This window comes from Phocoena sinus, chromosome 13, assembly GCF_008692025.1.
Source record: "Phocoena sinus isolate mPhoSin1 chromosome 13, mPhoSin1.pri, whole genome shotgun sequence".
Lineage (NCBI taxonomy): Eukaryota > Metazoa > Chordata > Mammalia > Artiodactyla > Phocoenidae > Phocoena > Phocoena sinus.
This window is the reverse complement of record NC_045775.1, coordinates 64,606,863-64,627,229: the sequence shown is the minus strand read 5'-3', so window position 1 is coordinate 64,627,229 and position 20,367 is coordinate 64,606,863. Positions and strand designations below refer to the sequence as shown.

Here is a 20,367-nt window from a genome sequence, read left to right as displayed (position 1 = left end):
AAAAGGAAAAAGAAAAAAAAGTACAGCCACCACCATTATGGTCCTTTTAGGGTTTATCTAGATAAGGAATCCTAGACTGAGTGGAGGTATGACATCTAAAATCACAGATCCTCTTGGATCCACTCCATTTCACTAGGAAAGAAGGCATAGGTGTGGACAATATGATTCAGATACACCTGGGTTCCAAGGTAGCCGCTTCCTGGCTCTGTAGCCAGGGCCAAGTTACTTGAATTTTCTAGGCCACGGTTTTCAGCCACCTGATTGGGGCGATATGGGGAGCGGTTAAATGTAAAACACTTAGGACAGCGTCTCATGCTCTTAATATACAGTAGTTATTAAAAGAAAAAAAAAAGACAAATGTGATTGGTTTTTCCTACTAGCCTGTCAACTGCGTGAGAACGCCAAATAAACGCCGATCCAGTGGACGCGGCCCAGAAGGCCGACCCCAGGGACCAGCCCCACGCCACGCCGCGCTGTTTTGCTGTGGGGCTTAACCTGACGTGGAGGGGCGGGACTTCCTGCGGAAGCGGAGGGGGAGGCACGGGCCGGTGGGTGCGGCTGACACATCAGTGGTGTTCCAGGCGCTGCGCGCGAGCCTAGGAGGCGAGCAGGGACCCGGGCTTTGTGGCCATCTCTCCGGGTCTCCGCGACGCCGATATCCGTGCAAGGATGGCTCGGGGCGAGCGGCGGCGCCGCGGAGCGCCGGCAGACGGAGCGCGGACCGTTGAGAGGGCGGCTCGGGGCGGCCCCGCGCGACGAGAAGGCCGGGGCGGCAGGCCCCGGGGCGCGGCTGCGGGAGCCGCTCTGGCCGTCGTGGTCCTGTCTCTGGCCCTGGGCCTGTCGGGATGCTGGCTGCTGGCATGGCACCGTGCGCGGCGGGCTGTCACGCTGCACTCCGCGCCCCCGGCGTTGCCTCCCGACTCTTCCAGCCCCGCCGTGGCCCCGGACCTCTTCTGGGGCACCTACCGTCCTCACGTTTACTTCGGCATGAAGACCCGCAGTCCGCAGCCCCTCCTCACCGGTAACCTGGACGCGGGGCGGGCAGGCAGGCGGGCACTTAATCTGGGCGCCCCAGCTTCGCGCCAGATCAAGGGTGGTGAGGAGTGGATCAGGAGAGTTATTAAGAGGGATGACCCTGAAGTTCTCGGCGACACAGAGGGACAGGTCCCCTGCTCTCTCTTTGACTTACCTGGCCATTCTACCCCCAGGACTGATGTGGGCGCAGCAAGGCACCACCCCGGGGACCCCTAAGCTCAGGCACACGTGTGAGCAGGGGGACGGCGTGGGTCCCTATGGCTGGGAGTTCCACGACGGTCTCTCCTTCGGGCGGCAACACATCCAGGATGGGACCTTAAGGCTCACCACTGAGTTCGTCAAGAGGCCTGGGGGTCAACACGGAGGGAACTGGAGCTGGAGAGTGACTGTAGAGCCTCAGGTCAGGGCCCTCAGGACACCCTTCCCCTGGCCCAGACTTCCTCCACCCTTCCTTTGCTGCGTGCAAATGCAGGATAAAGTGGGGGTTAATAGCAGGGGCTCTGAGACTGGCTGCCTGGTTTGAATCTGCTGCCTGCCTTAAACACTTGCCTGTATGACCATCTCTTCTTACTATCTCTGAGCCTTGGTTTTCTTGTCTGTAAAATGGAAATTAAAAAGTACCTAACTCACAGAATTGTAAGAATTAAAGGAAATAATATGTAGAGTTCTTAGCATAGTACATGGGACAAAAGTACTATAATTTCCCAGAGAACCCTGTGCAGAGCTCTTTATCTCATCCCACTGGTGCTTACTTTCAGTGACCCTCAACACTGCTAGATGTATGTTGTTTACTGTGTTGCTCTCACCTGGTGTCCCTTTCCCTAAGGCTGATTCTCAGGGGAGAGACTGCTAACCTAATGCTGTGTTTTTATGTCCTCATTGGTCTCCCAGGCCTCAGGTACCTCTGCTCTCCCTTTGGTGTCCTTGTTCTTCTATGTGGTAACAGATGGCAAAGAAGTCCTAGTGCCAGAGGTTGGGGCTAAGGGGCAGTTGAAGTTCATCAGTGGACACACCAGTGAACTTGGTGACTTCCGCTTTACACTTATGCCACCAACCAGTCCAGGAGATACAGCCCCCAAGTATGGCAGGTAACTGGGGGAAGAGGGTGTGGGGTGGTGGTATGGATGCTGACTTAGCCTGATTTCCATCTCCCCCATTCTACCCTATTTTCACCATGTTCCCTGCATTGCCAAGACTCTCCCATCCTGACTCCTGATCACCTCATGTTTTCGCTTTATAATTCCCACCACTTCCTCCTGAGTAACATTTCCTGTTTATCTTTTTCCTTTCAAGCTACAATGTCTTCTGGTCCTCCAACCCAGGACTTCCCTTGCTGACAGAGATGGTGAAGAGCCGCCTAAATAACTGGTTTCAGCATCGGCCCCCAGAGGCTTCCCCTGAACGCTACCTCGGCTTGCCAGGATCTCTGAAGTGGGAGGACAGAGGCCCAAGTGGGCAAGGACAGGGACAAGGGCAATTTTTGATACAACAGGTGACACTGAAAGTCCCCTTTTCTGTGGAGTTGGTGTTTGAATCAGGCAGTGCCCAGGCAGGAGGAAGCCAAGCCCTAGAGCAGCTGGCAGGCAGCCTGCTGACCCAGGCCCTGGAAAGCCATGCTGAAGCCTTTAGAGAGCGCTTTGAGAAGACCTTTCGGCTGAAGGAGAAGGGCCTGAGCCCTGAGGAGCAGGCTTTGGGTCAGGTTGCCCTCAGTGGTCTTCTTGGTGGTATTGGCTACTTCTATGGACAGGGTCTGGTGTTGCCAGACATGGAGGTTGAGGGGTCTAAGCAGAAGGTGGACCCAGTCCTCTTTCCACCTGTCCCTCTTTTCACAGCAGTGCCCTCCCGGTCATTCTTCCCGCGAGGTTTCCTGTGGGACGAGGGCTTTCACCAGCTGGTGATCCAACGGTGGGATCCCCAGCTCACCCGGGAGGCCATAGGCCACTGGCTGGGGCTGCTAAATGCCGACGGCTGGATTGGGCGGGAGCAGGTGCTGGGGGATGAGGCCAGAGCCCGGGTGCCCTCAGAGTTCCTGGTGCAACGGACAGCCCACGCCAACCCCCCAACTCTGCTTTTGCCTATAGCCCACATGCTAGAGGGTGGTGACCCTGCCGACTACGCCTTCCTCCGCAGGGCCTTCCCCCGCCTGCGTGCCTGGTTCTCCTGGCTTCATCAGAGCCAGGCAGGGCCAGTGCCACTATCTTACCGCTGGCGGGGCCGGGACCCAGCCTTGCCAACCCTACTGAACCCCAAGACGCTGCCTTCAGGGTTGGATGACTATCCCCGGGCTTCACACCCTTCATCCACTGAGCGGCACCTGGACCTGCGGTGCTGGGTGGCACTGGGTGCCCGTGTGCTGATGCGGCTAGCGGAGCAGCTGGGAGAGGCTGAGGCAGCTGCAGAGCTGGGCCCACTGGCTGCCTCCCTGGAAGCAGAGGAGAGCCTGGATGAGCTGCATTGGGCCCCAGAGCTAGGAGTTTTTGCAGACTTTGGGAATCACACAAAAGCAGTGCAGCTGAAGCCTAGACCCCCTCAGGGCCTGGTGCGAGTGGTGGGCCGGCCCAACCCTCGCCTACAATATGTGGATGCCTTGGGCTATGTCAGTCTTTTCCCCTTCCTGCTGAGGCTACTGGACCCCAACTCATCCCGCCTTGGACCCCTGCTGGATGTTCTAGCCGATAGCCGCCAGCTCTGGAGCCCCTTTGGTTTGCGCTCCCTTGCAGCAACCAGCCCCTTTTACAGCCAGCGCAATTCAGAGCACGACCCTCCCTACTGGCGAGGTGCTGTGTGGCTCAATGTCAACTACCTGGCATTGGGGGCTCTTCACTACTATGGGCATCTGAAGGGTCCCTACCAGGCCCGTGCTGCCAAGCTCCACAGAGAGCTCCGTACCAATCTGGTGAGCAACGTGAGGCGGCAGTACCAGGCCACGGGCTTCCTGTGGGAGCAATACAGTGACCAGGATGGGCGAGGCATGGGCTGCCGCCCTTTCCAGGGCTGGACCAGCCTCGTCCTACTGGCCATGGCTGAAGACTACTGAAGGGGGAACACGGGAGGGGAGCCAGGCCCCTTATGCCACTCTGGAGTCGAGGGACAAGGTCTCTCACTTCTGCCCCTAGCCCTCAAGTACCAGTGCTTCAAACCCTCCTCAGCTCATCTCAGGTGTCTCCTTACTGACATCCCACATAGCCCTGGAGTGAATGTGAATTCAGAGTCTATTTTTATAAATAAATGGGAAAGCCATGTCAAACTCTATTGCTTTTGCCAACTTTGCCTCACCAAGAGGTCTTAGCTCAGTCCAGGCCTTAGGGCTGCCTGCTGTCCTTCAGAGTAGGTGGAAAAGTGGCCATTGACTGTCCCCTCCAATCAAGTGCAATGCAGTAAGTTGAGCACTAGTCCACCCAAATCCACAAGCAGCTGGTTCACATCTCTTTAATGAGATCAAAGCCTCCTGTGTATGTCTTAGGAGCTTGAGCTAGCACAGTCCTCCAAACACTGCCCTTCTCCTCAGGACTCCAGCCCTTTCAGACCGATTCTAGGAGGGCAGGGAGAGGCCGAGGAGAACTCAGGGAGTTGGGAGCAGGGCTGTTTCTGGTGGGCAAGTAAACCACCCACCCTCCCCAAATTGCTTATGGAATGTCCCCTTCATTGGAAGCCAGCCCCACAGGAGAGACCTGGGGTACAGGATTTAGGGGCCGTGCACAGGGGACTGGTCCTCCACATCTGGTGGGGTGGCACTAGCCCTAGCCTCCTTGACTGGCTCCCCCTCACTGGAGTCAGGACAAGGGCAGAGCTCAATACCTGAGTCCCCAGTCAAGCGGCGATAGCGGCAGAAGGGTGGTGTGGGGGCAGGGCTCACCCCAGCCCCAGGCTCACCCTCCTGATGAGGAGGGTCACTCTGGTGGGAGGAAACATCTTGCACATTTGTCCCCTCTTGGTGGGCAGGGCAGCTAGAAGCAGAGGAGCAGCAGGTGCATTCGCTGGAAGCAGTCGAGGGGCAGCCTGAGGCTGCAGAGTAAGGAGGCGGCGGTGTGCCTGGGCGGTGAACCACATCCTCGTAGGCTGGGGGTTTGAAGGTGCTGAGGAGGCCTGCAGGAGAGAATGGCATGGTTGGTGGAAGGCAACAAGGGGGGGTGGTGGTGGTCTCTTTCCTGTTAGCAAAAAGTGTGCTTTGAAATGTTTGAAAAGGGAGTGTGGGATGAATCAGGGTCCTGTTTTGGGAGGGACCACTGGTAGTGAGCCCAGAGCCTCAAGTCACTCACGAAGATCAAGCAGTGAACCGGGAGGGACAGGGCCAGCCCCATGGCATGCCCCGTGGTAGGCCAACAAGTTGATCTCACGCTGCCGCTGCTGTTGCTGCAGCCGGAGTTTAGCTCGTCGATGGCGGAAGGCACAACAGCAGCTAAAGAGAATGAGGACAGTCCAGAGCAGCCAGAACCCTGCAGGAAGTGAGGAGGGAGAGTCTTAGATACCTCCCAGGCAGAGAAGGGTCCTTGAAGGCTGAGGTCCAAAGGCGGGTGGGCAGAAGGACCCAAGAAGAGCCCTCTTGAAGACTCACACCAGAGCTCATAGTAGTAGGTGCAGCAGCCAGTCTCCCCGCAGCAGTGACCACTCTCACAGAGGTAAGGCTGGTTGTTCACTCCTGGGCACAGCTCTCGAAGCTGGGAGCAAGGAGGCACTTAGAACCAAGGGAGGTTCCAGCCCAAGGCACCGTCCATCCCCAACCCCTGCATACACATACACAATCCCACCCTGTGAACCAAGTTTAGTTCATAGAAATCTATGGGGAGAGGGAAGAGTGATGCTGAGAGGAGTGTTCAAATATCTGAAGGGCTGCCAGCATGGAAGAGGATTTGGAATAGCAAGAATCAGTCTAGAGATCAAGATTAAGATGCAAGGTGTGGACATACAAAGAGGCAGATTTCAGCTCTGCATATAAGACTTCTCTCATACTCAGGTCTGGCTCCCCAGGGTGTTTTCTGTTAAGGGAGTATTTTGGCAGAAGCCAGAAGACAGTCTGAGCTATCTCAAAGTCTCAGACAATGGGTAAGGAGTTTAAGGTAATTTCTAAAGCTGTTTTCATCATCATTCCCCATGGTCTGCCAATCCCCACTCCCAAGCTGGATCTTTCCACCCCTGGGTCTCAGGCTTCCTAGGGTAGAGGAGGGTCAGTGTGAGACCCAGAGCAGGGCTCCCAACCAGATGGGATTGCTGCGGATGCTAATGGATGGCATCCAAGGCGCGAGTCTGGGTTCCAGCTCTTCTCCAAATTGCTCCCTCAAGAGAAGACGCTGCCAGACTCGGTTGTGACAATAGGCACATAGAAAAACATCACAAATAACAGTTGCAAAACAGAGGGAGCCTCCCTGGGGTCTCGCTATGCCTCTGGTCACTGGAGAGCCACTGCAAGCTTCCACTGCAGCCACGGGATGGGGGTCTATGAAGCTGCAGGCACAAGTCAACTGCATCTACAGTACATTACAAAGTTTAGACAAAGGGTGCAAGGAACATATCTAGGAACTTCTCAGTACCTTTGTCTCCGTGAGTTCCTCCCCCACCCCCCAAACGGCAGGGACAAGGAAAGGGGAACGAGAAATAAATGGCTGTCGTGATAGGCTTTTGGAGCTGTTGGGATACCTGCTGTTGCGGCACCCGAAGTGCCCCCCAGTCCTCCTCGCTGCCGTTCCCGCCGCTGGCCCGAGCCATGCCTCTGCCTACAGTCCCCTGAAGACCACAGTCTCCTCTACCGCCAGCCACCCCGCCCCTGCCACTTCTGCCGCCACCGCCATGGTCCCTGCCCGGCCCATCTTCGCTGCCTCCACCATCACTTCGCAACCGGACCTTCCATCCAGCCAGAGCTCTGCCAACTAGCACCCAGGTTGTTCCGTCCTACCAATCCACATCACCCTCCGACAGATGGGCCAATAGGAAAGATCACAGGCTTCTCCCTGTGACCAATCTACAGCAGCGCCTCCGCCACTCTCCCAGACAACAAGAGCTTGCACAGACAAAGAGTGGGGTAAGGTTCGACCCATGGCCCTGACTGACAGCGACAACAGCCAATATGGACAACAAAACGCGTTTGCGTTATCAACCAATGAACGGCCGTCCAGAACAGCAAAGTTCCCGCTGATTGGCTTGAGCCCTATTTTCCAGATGACGCCAAACGCTTAACCACGCCAGGAAGAGGCAGGGTCGCAAATGTCGGCTGGAGTCTGGGCGGGGGCTGGCTACTGTTCTTGGGCCTGGTGGACGTTTCCCAGGCCTCGACGCAAGCTCCGGTGGGGGCAAGATGTGCGTACGCGGAATTGGCCTACCCATACCCCACTACCCCAGTTCTGTACAAGTCAAGGCACTGGATGAAATTTAATAGGGTGGGGAAGACACTGAAAACCGGGGACAGAGGAGAAGGCACAGAGTCCAGATTGGGTGAAGGCCTTAAGAAGCCAGAAGTGGGGATCCGGGGCCCTCAGGCCCACCCAGCCGCATCTGCAGGTTGATGCGGTAGCACTGAAGGCTGCAGAGTGCCTGGCCTGTGCGGGAGCAGGCATAGCGGCGCGGATGTGGACAGCCGGGGACAGAGCACCGAGGCGCAGGGGCAGATGGGGACGGCCGCTGAGACACCGGCGCGGGGGCGGGGACGCCAGGTGGGAAGGAAAGGGTGGAACCTTGTGCCCCGCTGCTGTAGCGCACCATGGGGGCCGGGGCCGCGGCCCGCCCTCCACGCCTCTCGCCCCGCGCAGCCCCTCGGCCTCCCCGCCCGCTGGGCGCCACAGTCTTGGTGAGGCGCTCAATAGTCTGGTTCTTGTGCTCCTCCGCCCGCCGAGCCGCCTGCAGCCGCCTCTTCCGTGCCCGCTCCTCACGCTTCAACAGCATCTCCTCGGTGAGAGCGGGGGCTGGGCACCCCCCGGCCACAGGTAGTGACAGAATCGGGGAAGGCTGACTTCGAGCCTTCTGCAGCAGAGCTCGCTAGGGAGAGACGGAAGAGATGTCAAAACGGAGAAGTGAGGTCTGCCTGAACGGGGGAAGGGGAAGATGGGACATGGAAAGCAGGGTCTTGAGGAGAACAGGCCTTGAGAGAAGGGGTGAAATGAGCACCCTTTCCAGGAGCCCTTAATACTGCCTCCTCTCAGGTCTCCAGACTTCCAGCTTTAGATCCTTGACTCTCAAGGGGAAAAGTATTAGTAATGTTACCTTCCTGCCTTGTGTACCAAAACTGTGTACCAGCTCTCTGGAGGCTTTTTTGTTGTTGTTTTAAATCTTTTAATATCAATGGATAGCATCAATTGGATAACTGCTCAAGCCAAAAACTAACAGTTATCCTTGATTCCTCTCCTTCTCCCAAGTGTCTGTTTCCTAAATATATCCAGAATCCATCTGATTTTCTCCATCTCTACCATTTCACCTTGGTTCAAGCCACCACCATCTCTTACCTACTTCAACAGCTTCCTACTTGGTCTTGCTTCTATCCCTTACCACCACTAAGAAACCAAAGAAATTTACTGAAATATAAATCAAATACATCACTTCTCTGTAAACAACCCTTTTGTGGTAGTCACACTTATTCTTCTCCTTGACCATGATTAGGCATGTTCCACTCTCAGGGTCTTTGCTCCTGCTGGTCTCTCTGCCGGGTAAGCTCCTCTAGTATTGTAAATGTTATCTCTTTAGAGAGGTCTTTCCAGACTACCCTATCTAATGTTGTTTCTTTTCTACTTCTTTCTATTTCATCAGCCTATTTTTGTTATAAACCTTACAGTTTTTCGAAATTATTTATTTACTGCACAAGAATACCAGCTCCATAAGAACGGAAAACTTGTCTGTCTTTTCTCCACTGCTGATATCCCTGCTGCCTAGCAAAGTTCTTGGGACATGGAAAGTTCTCAATATAAATTTGGCAAGCAAATAAAGAATGAACTAACTTACCTGTCGAGCAGTGAGCAGCCGTTCATTGATCTCCTTCTTGAGATCTCCATTGTCATCCAGCTCCCCCTTCTCCAAAGCATCCAGCCACCTTTGTTCTTCCTCTTCCTCCTGACCCCCTAAGGCCCCGGACAAGTCCCGCAGTGGGGAGGGGGACAGATTACTGTCTTCATCTGGAAAGGAAAGTTGGAGAGCTAAAAGTGGAGTTGTTCAGATGGGGAACCCTAATTTGGCCAAGTTAATACTGGGACACGCAAAATTCTCACCTTCCTCAGAACGAACCCTCTTCCCTTAACCAGGTATAATGAGAAACCCAGTTTCCCCACCTCCAGACCCTTCTCACCCAGCCAGGCACGGTACTGCTCAAGGGGGACTCCTTCCACAGGTTCCTCTTCATTGTCCACAACCATAAGGGGAGAGGGTGAGCGAGGACCCTCAGGGATCACAGTGAAGGTAGGAACACTGCGGAGAAGCAACCACTCTGTAAGCTAAGCAATTGTCTCCTCCTGCTCAGTACATCCAGCCTTCCCTACACCCTCTTGGGTTCTTGCTGCATTAACCTGGGCCCTGAAATCACAGCGTCCATTCTCTGTCTTCTGAAAAGCGCAGCCAGCTTCTGCTTCTATCTCTACCTGTTCCTGAAGTCCCCCAAGTAAAACCTCGGCTCTCTTGGCCTCACCTTTTGGTGCCCAGGACCTGCCCGCCCAACTTGATTTTGAGTTTGAGCTGGGGCTTGGCAGGAGACGGCTGCGTGGGCCCAGCCTCCTCTTCCTGGTAGTGTTTCTTCTTGTGTTTCTTCTTGTGCTTCTTGTGCTTTTTCTTGTGCACTCCGTGGCCGTGGGCACCCGCCAAACTCAACTCCAGGGCTTCCCCTGCAGAAGGAGAGTCTGTCAACGGTGTACAACAGGAGCAGGTCAGGGAAATCCCAGAAGAACCCAATACCCCGAGGGGTCCCACTCTTCCCGCGGTATTCGCTGTTACCATAACAACAGCCCCGCCTTTCTCCTTCCCACCTGTGGCGAAGTACCCAGGAAGCTCGGAGGAGCAAGAAAGGGACTCCTTTTCTGCGAAGGCTTAAGTTGCTTTATCGATCCGCGCTTACCCGGCTCAGGGGCCTCCATAGCCCCAGAGGTGCTCCCGCGCCGCCACAGCTTACTCATGGGGTCCTGCAAGGAAAAGGGGCTGAAAATAGTCGGAACACAAGCAGACATACCTTTTCCGCCCCACGGAACAACTTATCCCATCAAATAACCGGGCACTTCCGGTGCGTAGCAACCATGCTTGTGCGGGGCAAGCTTTGCGGTTTAAAAATCCTCCGGGAGAAACAACGCCCCTTCCAATAAGGGTTCCGGGCTCTTTGAGACCGGGAGCGGTCAGAGGGCCACGGCTTTCTGCTGGCTCCGCATCCACACAATCGAGATCAGAACTCAGCGCGGGCAATTCAATTATTATTACACTCAAGCGTGATGAACGTATATTGCAGACCAAATTCGGGGCTAGGCTATGAGGATACAAAGATGAATATGAACACTTCTCTCTGTCTTTGAGGAGCTTACAATTTGGTGGAGTACGTAAGAAACTGTATTGCCGGCAAAATGGCAGAAGGGCTTACTTAACAGCACAAGTGCCCTACCAGCAGGGCAAATGATATTTAAGCCTAAATTCTATATCAGTAGAGAAATGGATAAATGAATTATGGTGCATCTATCCAATTTGGAACACAAAAGCTAAGAGCTGATAAGTAATTGATAAGATTGACATGGAATTTATATCCAAGTTGGTAATAGCACTGGAAACAATCTAAGTGTGCCTCTAAAGAAAAACCAAAATAATTTGGTACAGGGATTTGATACATCCATACAGTGGGAAGCTATGCTGCCATTAAAAGAAATGAGGCCCCAGAAGGCTACTCAAGAAACTGGTGACAGCAATTCCAATGGATAGTTGGGAGAACGAGGGTGAAGGGAGACTTATTCTTCATAATATACCCTTTTGTGCCTATTGTACTTTGTCTAAAACATGTATGTTTTGCCTAATTAAAAAAAAAGGAACAAGGTAGATCTGTATGTGCTGACATACGAAATAAGAAAGGCAAGTTTCAAGATGAGGCGATCCCATTTATTTTTTAATTGTTTTAAATTAATTAATGGTTTATTTTTGGCTACACTGGGTCTTTGTCGCTGCCCAAGGGCTTTCCCTAGTTGCGGAGCATGGACTCTAGGCACGCGGGCTTCAGTAGTTGTGGCATGCAGGCTCAGTAATTGTGGCGCCCCGGCTTAGTTGCTCTGCAGCATGTGGGATCTTCTGGGATCAGGAGTCAGATTTGTGACCCCTGCATTGGCAGGCGGATTCTTAACCACTGCGCCACCAAGGAAGTCCTGCGGTGATCCCATTTAAAAAGGCATAATATGCTACTACATTCACAGAGAAAACATTAAGGAATGTATACTATACCATTAACGATGATTATCTTTGGAAGCTGGGGTTGGGGAAACTTCACTATCTAGATCTGTAGTGAATTTCCTTTCCTTTCCTTTCCTTTCCTTTCCTTTCCTTTTCTCTCTCTCTCTCTCTCTTTTTTCATTTAAAAATATTGCTTAGGGCTTCCCTGGTGGTGCAGTGGTTGAGAATCCGCCTGCCGATGCAGGGGACACGGGTTCGTGCCCCGGTCCGGGAGGATCCCACATGCCGCGGAGCGGCTGGGCCCGTGAGCCATGGCCGCTGAGCCTGCGCGTCCGGAGCCTGTGCTCTGCAGCAGGAGAGGCCACAGCAGTGAGAGGCCTGCGTACCTCAAAAAAAAAAAAAAAAAAAAATGTTGCTTAGTATTTTTTGTAATGAACTTTCTTACAGCCTATATATCACATTTATAATTAGAAAAAAGCACTGTATATAATATATGTGGGATACATGTCTGAACAAGGTAGCAATAGTGAACATAGTAAGGGAAGCACTGATTCAAGAGACATTTCATTGATGAAATTTAAAGGAACTGATGAACAATTATATATGAGAATTCAGGAAGAAGTCAATGTAGTATAGTGATTAAGATTAAGAGAATGAACTTTGGAGTCGGAGAAGCCTGTTATCAAATTACAGTTTACTGGCTATGTAACCTTGGGTTCACAGTTATTTAAGCTCTCTGAACCTCATATTCCAGCTCTGCAAAATAGAATGAAGTAGTGTCTCCTGCATAGGATTCTTTCAAGGAATAAAGCAAATCAAGAATGCAAAGTACCTAGGGTAGTATCTGGCACATAGTAGGTGTTCAAAAAGCAAACAGCAAGAATAATAAATGACTTCTAGGGACTTCTTTGGTAGTCCAGCAGGTAAGACTCTGCCCTCCCAATGCAAGGGGCCCGGGTTCGACCCCTGGTCAGGGAACCAGATCCCACATGCAGCAACTAGGAGTTCACATGCCGCAACTAAGGCCCAGCGCAGCCAAATAAATAAGTAAATATTAAAAAAAAAAAAAAAGAAGAAGAGTCCGCATGGCACAACTAAGAAGTCCACATGCCACAACTAAGACCCAGCTCAGCTAAAATAAATAAATAAAAAATTTTAAATGACTTCTATATTTCTAGCCCAAGTATTAGAGAGAACATATGTTTTGTTTTTTGTTTTTTAAAAATAAATTTATTTATTTATTTTGGCTGCGTTGGTTCTTCGTTGCTGCTCACAGGCTTTCTCTAGTTGCGGCGAGTGGGGGTTACTCTTTGTTGTGGTGCGTGGGCTTCTCATTGTGGCGGCTTCTCTTGTTGTGGAGCATGGGCTCTAGGTACGCGGGCTTCAGTAGTTGTGGCACACAGGCTCAGTAGTTGTGGCTCGTGCACCAATGGCATGGAGGATCTTCCCGGACCAGGGCTCAAACCCGTGTCCCCTGCATTGGCAGGTGGGTTCTTAACCACTGCGCCACCAGGGAAGTCCCCATAGTGTTTTAAATAAAGATTAGAACATAGGAAGAGAAGCAAATAAGAAGAAAATCATTTAGTGTTACCCAAGGTGAATTTAAAGTGCATGTGGGATATATATGGAATTTAAGGGGAAAAAAAATGTCATGAAGAACCTAGGGGTAAGACAGGAATAAAGACGCAGACCTACTGGAGAACGGACTTGAGGACATGGGGAGGAGGAAGGGTGAGTTTTGACAGGGCAAGAGAGAGTCATGGACATATACACACTAACAAACGTAGTAAGGTAGATAGCTAGGGGGAAGCAGCTGCAAGGCACAGGGATATTAGCTCGGTGCCTTGTGACAGCCTGGAGGGGTGGGATGGGGAGAGTGGGAGGGAGGGAGACGCAAGAGGGAAGACATATGGGAACATATGTATATGTATAGCTGATTCACTTTGTTATAAAGCAGAAACTAACACACCATTGTAAAGCAATTATACCCCAATAAAGATGTTTTAAAAAAAAATGTCAAAATAAATAAATAAATAAAGTGCATGTGGGAAATCAAAACTACAATGAGGTATCACCTCACACCTGTCAGAAAGGCCATCATCAAAAAATCTACAAACCGTAAATGCTGGAAGGGGTGTGGAGAAAAGGGAACCCTCTTTCACAATTGGTGGCAATGTAAATTGGTACAGCCACTATGGAGAACAATATGAAGGTTCCTTAAAAAACTAAAAATAGAGCTACAATATGATCCAACAATCCTACTCCTGGGCATATATCTGGAGAAAAGCAGAATTCGAAAGCATGCATGCACCCTGATACTCATTGCAGCACTATTTACAATAGCCAGGATATGAGAGCAACCTAAATGTCCATCGACAGAGGAATGGATAAAGAAGATGTGGTACATATATACAATGGAATATTACTCAGCCATAAAAAGGAACGAAACAATGCCATTTGCAGAGACGTGGATGGACCTAGAGATTATCACACAGAGTGAAGTAAGTCAGAAAGAGAAAAACAAATATCGTATAACATTGCTTATATGTGGAATCTAGAAAAAAATAATACAGATGAACTTTTTTGCAAAGCAGAAATAGAGTCACAGATATAGAGAATAAACTTATGGTTACCAAGGGGGAAAGGAGGGGTGGGATAAATTGGGAGATTGGGATTGACATGTATACACTACTATGTGTAAAATAGATGAATAATGAGAACCTACTGTATAGCACAGGGAACTCTATTCAGTGCTCTGTGGTGACCTGAATGGGAAGAAAATCTAAAAAAGAGTGGATATATATATATATACGTATAACCGATTCACTTTGCTGTACAGCAGCAACTAACCTAACACTGTAAAGCAACTATACTGTAATAAAAGTTAATAAAAATAAAATAAAATAAAGTGCATGTGGGAATGCCCAGATGGAGATGGAATACTGAAGGAGAAGCCAATGCAGAAGGTGTGATTTGGGGCATCGTCATCAGCATAAAAGTGGAGGTCCCCTTCAAGGGATGGGAATAGATGAGACATTCCAGAATGATCAAGCAGATGAAGAGGAAAGGACCAGGAACAAACCCAAGTGGACACCAGTCCTGAACAGGCAGGCAGAGGGGCAGGCAGGGTTGTGAAGAGATCAAAAGAGGCAATAAAGTTACCCAAGGGCAGAGATTATCAGCAGACGAAGGCTATGATGAACTGTGTACAGTTCGAAGGCTGGGTTGAGCTCCAAGCAGAGTATGCATTCTAGCAGGGAGTGAAGGCAATAGTTCCGTATCACTAGGAGTTGAAGTGAGGGATCACCTGCAGTTAGTATTTGTCAAGCATATTAGAGTTTATAACCTGCTTTCATATCCCTTCCCTCCCTTGATCCCCATGGCAGCTCCATGTGGGAGATACTATTGTTCCCTCATGAGGAAACTGAGGCTTAGAGAGGTTAAATGATTTGGCCAGAGCCACACAGTTAGGGAGTGGCAGAGCCAGCATCAAACAGAGACTTCCTGACACTAGACCCAGTGGTGTTTCCTCACCATCCTGATGCCCAGCAGGGAGGAAGCGGTGACAGTAAGTAAGTAGCCGTGGGCTTCATTATGTTGTTTTGTTTTTAGTTTTGCTTTGTTTAGTGTCAGAGAGGTTTGAGCAGGTTTGTAGGCTGAAAGGAAGAATTTTGCTCTTCTGAAAAAGTTCTTAGCTTTTTTTTTTTTTTTTTGTGGTACGCGGGCCTCTCACTGTTATGGCCTCTCCCGTTGCGGAGCACAGGCTCCAGACGCGCAGGCTCAGCGGCCATGGCTCACGGGCCCAGCCGCTCCGCGGCATGTGGGATCTTCCCGGACCGGGGCACGAACCTGTGTCCCCTGCATCGGCAGGCGGACTCTCAACCACTGCGCCACTTCCAAAGGGAAGCCCTTAGCTTATTTTTTAAATATAATTTTTGAGGAAATAATTTCAAACTTACAGAAAAGTTGCAAGAAGAGTACATAGAACTCTCTTAGCTCCTTAAATTAGATTCTACAATTATTAACAATTACTATTTCCTCCCCTTCCTCTCCATTATCATTATTCCTATTCTGATCATTCTGAGAGCAAGTTGCAGACATGATGCCACTTCACCCCTAAATAGTTCACTGTGTATTTCCTCAAAAACAAGTACATGGGCTTCGGTGGTGGCGCAGTGGTTGGGAGTCCACCTGCCGATGCAGGGGACACGGGTTCGTGCCCCGGTCCGGGAGGATCCCACATGCCGCGGAGCGGCTGGGCCCGTGAGCCATGGCCGCTGAGCGTGCGCGTCCGGAGCCTGTGCTCCGCAACGGGAGAAGCCACAACAGTGAGAGGCCCGCGCGTACCGCAAAAAAAAAAAACAAAAACAAAAAAAAACAAAAAAACAAGTACACAATTCTATAACCTTTGTGCAACCCTCCCAATCAGGCAGTTAACACTGATACAATACTACCATCCGATCCACAGATCCCATTCAAATTTCACTCACTTCCCAATGTCTCCCTTTCCTTTCTAGGCCAGGATTCAAACCCAGGATCATGTATTACATTTCCTCATCATATCTCTTTGATCTGCTTTAATCTGCTAGAACATTTCCTCACTCTTTCCCTATCCTTTGTGACCTTTACAGTTTTAAAAAGTATAGGCCTTTGATTCTGTAGTATGTCCGTCAACCTGGATCCATCTGGTTTTTCTTCAAGTCAAGACTCTTAAATTCTTGGCAGGAGTACTACTCAAAAAATATTATGCTGTGTTCTTCTCAGTGTATCACATCGGGGCACATGACGTCAGCTTATCCCACCACTGATGATGCTAACCTTGATCACCTGCTCAAGGTGGTGTCTGCCAGTTTTCTCCAGTGTAAAGTCACCATTTCTTTTTTTCTAATTTGTTTTTTAATTTTTTAATTTGGCCATGTTGCGTGGCTTTCAGGATCTTAGTTCCCCAACCAGGGATCAAACTCAGGCCCCAGCAAAGAAAGCGCCAAATCCTAACCACTAGACAAAGTCACCATTTTCAACTTTGTAGTTAATGAGTATTTTCTGGAGAAATACTCTGAAACTACTCTGATATCCTGTCCCCTATATCAAACTTCCACCCACCAGGCATAGTAACCATTGATGAATATTGTATGAATCAGTTCTACCGTAATAATTGCCAAGTGGGGGCTTCCCTGGTGGCGCAGTGGTTGAGGGTCCGCCTGCCGATGCAGGGGACGTGGGTTCGTGCCCCGGTCCGGGAAGATCCCACATGCCGCGGAGCGGCTGGGCCCGTGAGCCATGGCCGCTGAGCCTGCGTGTCCGGAGCCTGTGCTCCGCAACGGGAGAGGCCACAACAGTGAGAGGCCCGCGTACTGCAAAAAAATAAAATAATAATTGCCAAGTGGTATTCTACTCCCGTTATTCCATCTACATGTGTTAGTTGGCATTCTATGGTGAAGTGGAAGTTCTATAACTTCTTTTCTCCTTACATTCAGTTTCATATGTATTTATTTGTGTCGGTATAGATTCCTGTTTCATTCAATGAGTTGTAATCTATTATTTATTTTGATGCTTAAATTTGTCCCAGATTTGGTCAGTGGGCATTTCTTTAAGATGACGTCTGTGTCCTTCTGACACATCTCCGTCATTCCTTTAGCACTTTTTTATTTCCCAGCACTACAAAATGTTTCGGGTTCATCTTGTATTCTCCCTGGATAAGGGGTGGGAACCCTTGGGAGGCCAAGCATTAGGGGCATATGGCTGAGGTTACGCTGAGGCCACACCAAAGTCTCACCACAGGAACTTGCTGATGAGGATTTCCCTGCTAGCAGAGCCATCCACTCCTCATGAATTCTCCCTGGGTCTTGTTTTCACTCTTTCAAGATTCAAAGTCCAGTTGGTAGCATTCCAGTTGGTTGGCTTAGGCCAACTGCCTACCCCTGGGCTGTGAAGAAGTGGGAGGGAGGATGAATGTCCTTCTCCAGCTGCCAGAAAGAGGGTAGAGCCTCAGCCCACCAGAGTTGTCCACAGTAGGGGTCTGTGTAGAAATAGAAAGATAATTTGAATAGTGGGTGGCTAATAAGCCCTTCCCAAATATCTGCTTCACAGTTGGGGAGACGGAGATACAGATGTAAGAAAAGGAAAAATTGGGAAATATTATGCAGTGAACAAGTGGTATGTGGCTAAATATTTAACGAAATCTCCCCAGGGGAAAAAAAATAGCCCTGGTTTACAGTGTTCACCTACTTCTGTTGTGTAAAACTCCCACCATGGCCAATTTCATTACTGAGCACAGAGTTGGCAAGACATGTAGTAGCACACCGTGACATAGCATTTCAACCATACGGACACTATAGATGTAAACAACCTCAAGGGATAATGGGAAAATGCAGTAAAATAATTAGGAAGTGATGAATTTTGAGTTTTATCACCTTTGCTTTAATATAATTTATTTAGTTGTGAGTTTTTATGATTCAATTATTAATTAAAGCTGTGTTTAACAGCTGGAATGCACAATTCCAGAAAATTCAGCAATTGTCTCTCACGAGCCAGTATAAGGCATCAGCATGCCATGGCACCAGGCTGTGTCTCAGTGTTTTTCTCTGATGGTGGGGAAAGTGTGCTTTTGTTCATTTATTCTTTACTTTGTATTATTTTTTAAGTGGCAGAATAAGGATTGTTTTAAAAAAAACTGTGTGTGTATTTTCAAATAAGAATTTAATTAAAAAATAATAACTCCACAGAAACTTTGGCCCTTGTTTCTCTACCATTGGTTGAGAACAGTGTAAGCTGGCTTCCCAAACTCCAGTCACAACCTCCTCCAAATGATTCACACAAATGGATGCTAGACTATGATCTCTAAAATATAACTTTGGTTGCGTCACTCCTTTCCCAAAATCTTCAGTCACATCGAGTGCAAATTCTCTGGCAAGATTTGAGCTCTACTTCCTTTCCAAATGCCTTCCATTCCTCCAGCTCTTGTCAGGAATTTTTAAACCCTTCCTTAGGTCCCATGTCCCACAGGTGTGTGTGTGTGTGTGTGTGTGTGTGTGTGGTGTGGTGTGTGTGTGCCCACATGCAGCTGAGGCCTCTGGAGAGGACAAGATGTGCGGCTCCAGCCCCTGCTTCTATCACAGCAGCTCTGATTATATTTCACATGTTCCAGGTGAGATTTCATTTGGAGAAAAAAGCATTCTGCTGCTAAAAGCCAAACATTTGAAATGAACAGTTTTAGTCCAACAGCATGGCTCATCCCAGTTAAGCACTCTCAAATCTGTATGCTTTCTTTAGGCATCTCATTTGTTCACTTACTTCAAGTGATGGTTTATTGAGTACTTCCTATGTGCCAGGCACTGAGCATAAAGCAGTGGACAAGACAGACTCTCCCTCCCTGGGGGAGCTTACAGTTTAGAGGAGTGACAATAGATATTTGAAGAAACTCAGAAACAATGCCTTTCCTTTCCCCTCACTCCTCTTTGAGGTTTATCTCAGAGGCCACAGATTTATAAAATCTTTTGATCTTCCTTTCCTACGACAGAAGAACTCCCTTCTCCATGTACACTTTTGTATGTCAAGGATGTTTGTTGTTTTTCCTGTCCAGCATCCATTCCTCACCTTCTGGTAGTAGTATCTGGACAGTCCTTTCAGAAACCATATCTCCCTCCCCCATCTCTCTCCCAGCTCACTGGGTTCCATTTGGTTTCCAGGAGTGGGAAGTGACCTAGGCCTGGCCAACTGGCAAATAGAATCCTCCTCAGCCACAGTGATTGGTTCAGGTCTGGCCACCCCTCTGCCTACAGTGATTGGTTTGAGACAGATAAATCATCCCAAATGGCCCATAGTGAATCCCAGACATGTGTAGGAGCTTCAGGAAACAGATGTTCCCTTTTCTGCTGAATTTAAGTCTGAAAATATTATAGACCCAGAATTTTTGGCAACAATCTTGCTATGCTGTGGAGAGTGAAGCTAACATGGAGGAAAGTAGAGCCAGATGAAGGAGAGGGATGGAATCCTTGTGATGCTGAATGCCTGGGTCAAGCCACAACTAAAGCCTGACCCCTGGATATTATTGTTCCTTAAGCCATATATTTCCCCTTTTGCCAAAGTAATTTTAAGTCAGGTTTTCTAAAAGAATGTTGAGTAATTTGTCATAGCAGAGCAGTTCCAACCTGGGCTCTCTAAAGCTATAAGCTGGTATTTCTCCGGCTCTCGCTGTGAAGGACCCCCACTCTCTCTCGAGTTCTCCCCAGTAAGTTCATAAGTCCCCAGAAAACTCCTCACGTGTGGTCAGCAAGCTAATCCTCTGCCATTTCCTTCTGTCCCAGGAGGCTGGGGGTGGCCCCTTTTTCTGCAGAAGCTGTGAATCCTAACCCTGTCTCAGCCACCCAGCAAAACAGCTGAGAGCCCATGTGAGGTCACAGATATCCTCACCCTCTTAAGGCACTTAAAGTCTGGGTCCAGGGAGCTGAGGTCGCTGGTGCCCCATCCAAGGGCACAAAGGTGCTTTACCTGGTCGTTTTTCTTCATAGCTGCACTTACGGGGTGCTTGTCTTGTGCCAGGAACTATGCTGGGCATTTTACACTCATTCTCATATGTAATCCTCATAGCGACCTGAGGAGTGGAGGTAATTAGTGTATCCCCATTGCACAAGTAAGAAAACTGAAGCTCAGAAAGTTCAGTGACAGAGCCAAGGATCCACGGTTAGTAAGTAACAGAACAGGGTTACCAGACACGTGAACTGCGGCCACTAGGGACGGAGGGGAGCTTTAGTGGGTAGGGGGACGAAGAAAGGACATTTGGGACTGTAGGAAGTTGAAACAGTCGCCTCGGAAGCTGCTTAGAGGTGAGATTGGGCGCCATCCCAAGGCCGGGCTGTGTGCCTCTCGGCGATCCCTGGGCCCCGGGACTTTCCGCGCGCAGGGAGTCTGGCTAGCCGAGTGGGGGCGGCAGGGGGGCGGGGCTTCTCTGGGCCCGCCCCTTGCCCAGGTGAGGCGCTGGCTACCCGGGCAGGAAGGGGCGACGCGCCG

At 50.0% G+C, this 20,367-nt stretch overlaps 3 protein-coding genes across 4 annotated transcripts; 1 reads left to right on the top strand and 2 right to left on the bottom strand.

Annotated features, from left to right (window-relative positions):
* The first annotated feature begins 519 nt into the window (after positions 1-519).
* On the top strand, positions 520-4,287 carry MOGS (mannosyl-oligosaccharide glucosidase). The gene is made up of 4 exons (XM_032652864.1): positions 520-1,021; positions 1,209-1,435; positions 1,927-2,123; positions 2,329-4,287. The coding sequence occupies exons 1-4, from the start codon at positions 670-672 to the stop codon at positions 4,070-4,072; spliced, it is 2,520 nt and encodes an 839-aa protein (XP_032508755.1). The 5' UTR covers positions 520-669; the 3' UTR covers positions 4,073-4,287.
* A 161-nt stretch (positions 4,288-4,448) lies between these two features.
* WBP1 (WW domain binding protein 1) lies at positions 4,449-7,028 on the bottom strand. The gene is made up of 4 exons (XM_032652880.1): positions 6,670-7,028; positions 5,591-5,693; positions 5,295-5,471; positions 4,449-5,121 (listed from the first exon to the last, which is right to left on the bottom strand). The coding sequence occupies exons 1-4, from the start codon at positions 6,736-6,738 to the stop codon at positions 4,721-4,723; spliced, it is 750 nt and encodes a 249-aa protein (XP_032508771.1). The 5' UTR covers positions 6,739-7,028; the 3' UTR covers positions 4,449-4,720.
* On the bottom strand, positions 4,451-19,915 carry INO80B (INO80 complex subunit B). Of its 2 annotated transcripts, XM_032652870.1 has the most exons (9): positions 19,849-19,915; positions 17,135-17,377; positions 10,058-10,121; positions 9,635-9,827; positions 9,299-9,417; positions 8,959-9,128; positions 6,670-8,001; positions 5,295-5,693; positions 4,451-5,121 (listed from the first exon to the last, which is right to left on the bottom strand). In XM_032652870.1, exons 3-7 carry the CDS (start codon positions 10,113-10,115, stop codon positions 7,471-7,473), a joined length of 1,071 nt encoding a protein of 356 aa, XP_032508761.1. In that variant the 5' UTR covers positions 10,116-10,121; positions 17,135-17,377; positions 19,849-19,915; the 3' UTR covers positions 4,451-5,121; positions 5,295-5,693; positions 6,670-7,470. The 2 variants fall into 2 exon arrangements, with proteins under 2 accessions (XP_032508761.1, XP_032508760.1); XM_032652869.1 differs by lacking the exons at positions 17,135-17,377; positions 19,849-19,915 and having other exon boundaries at positions 10,058-10,184.
* Positions 19,916-20,367: the final 452 nt, after the last annotated feature.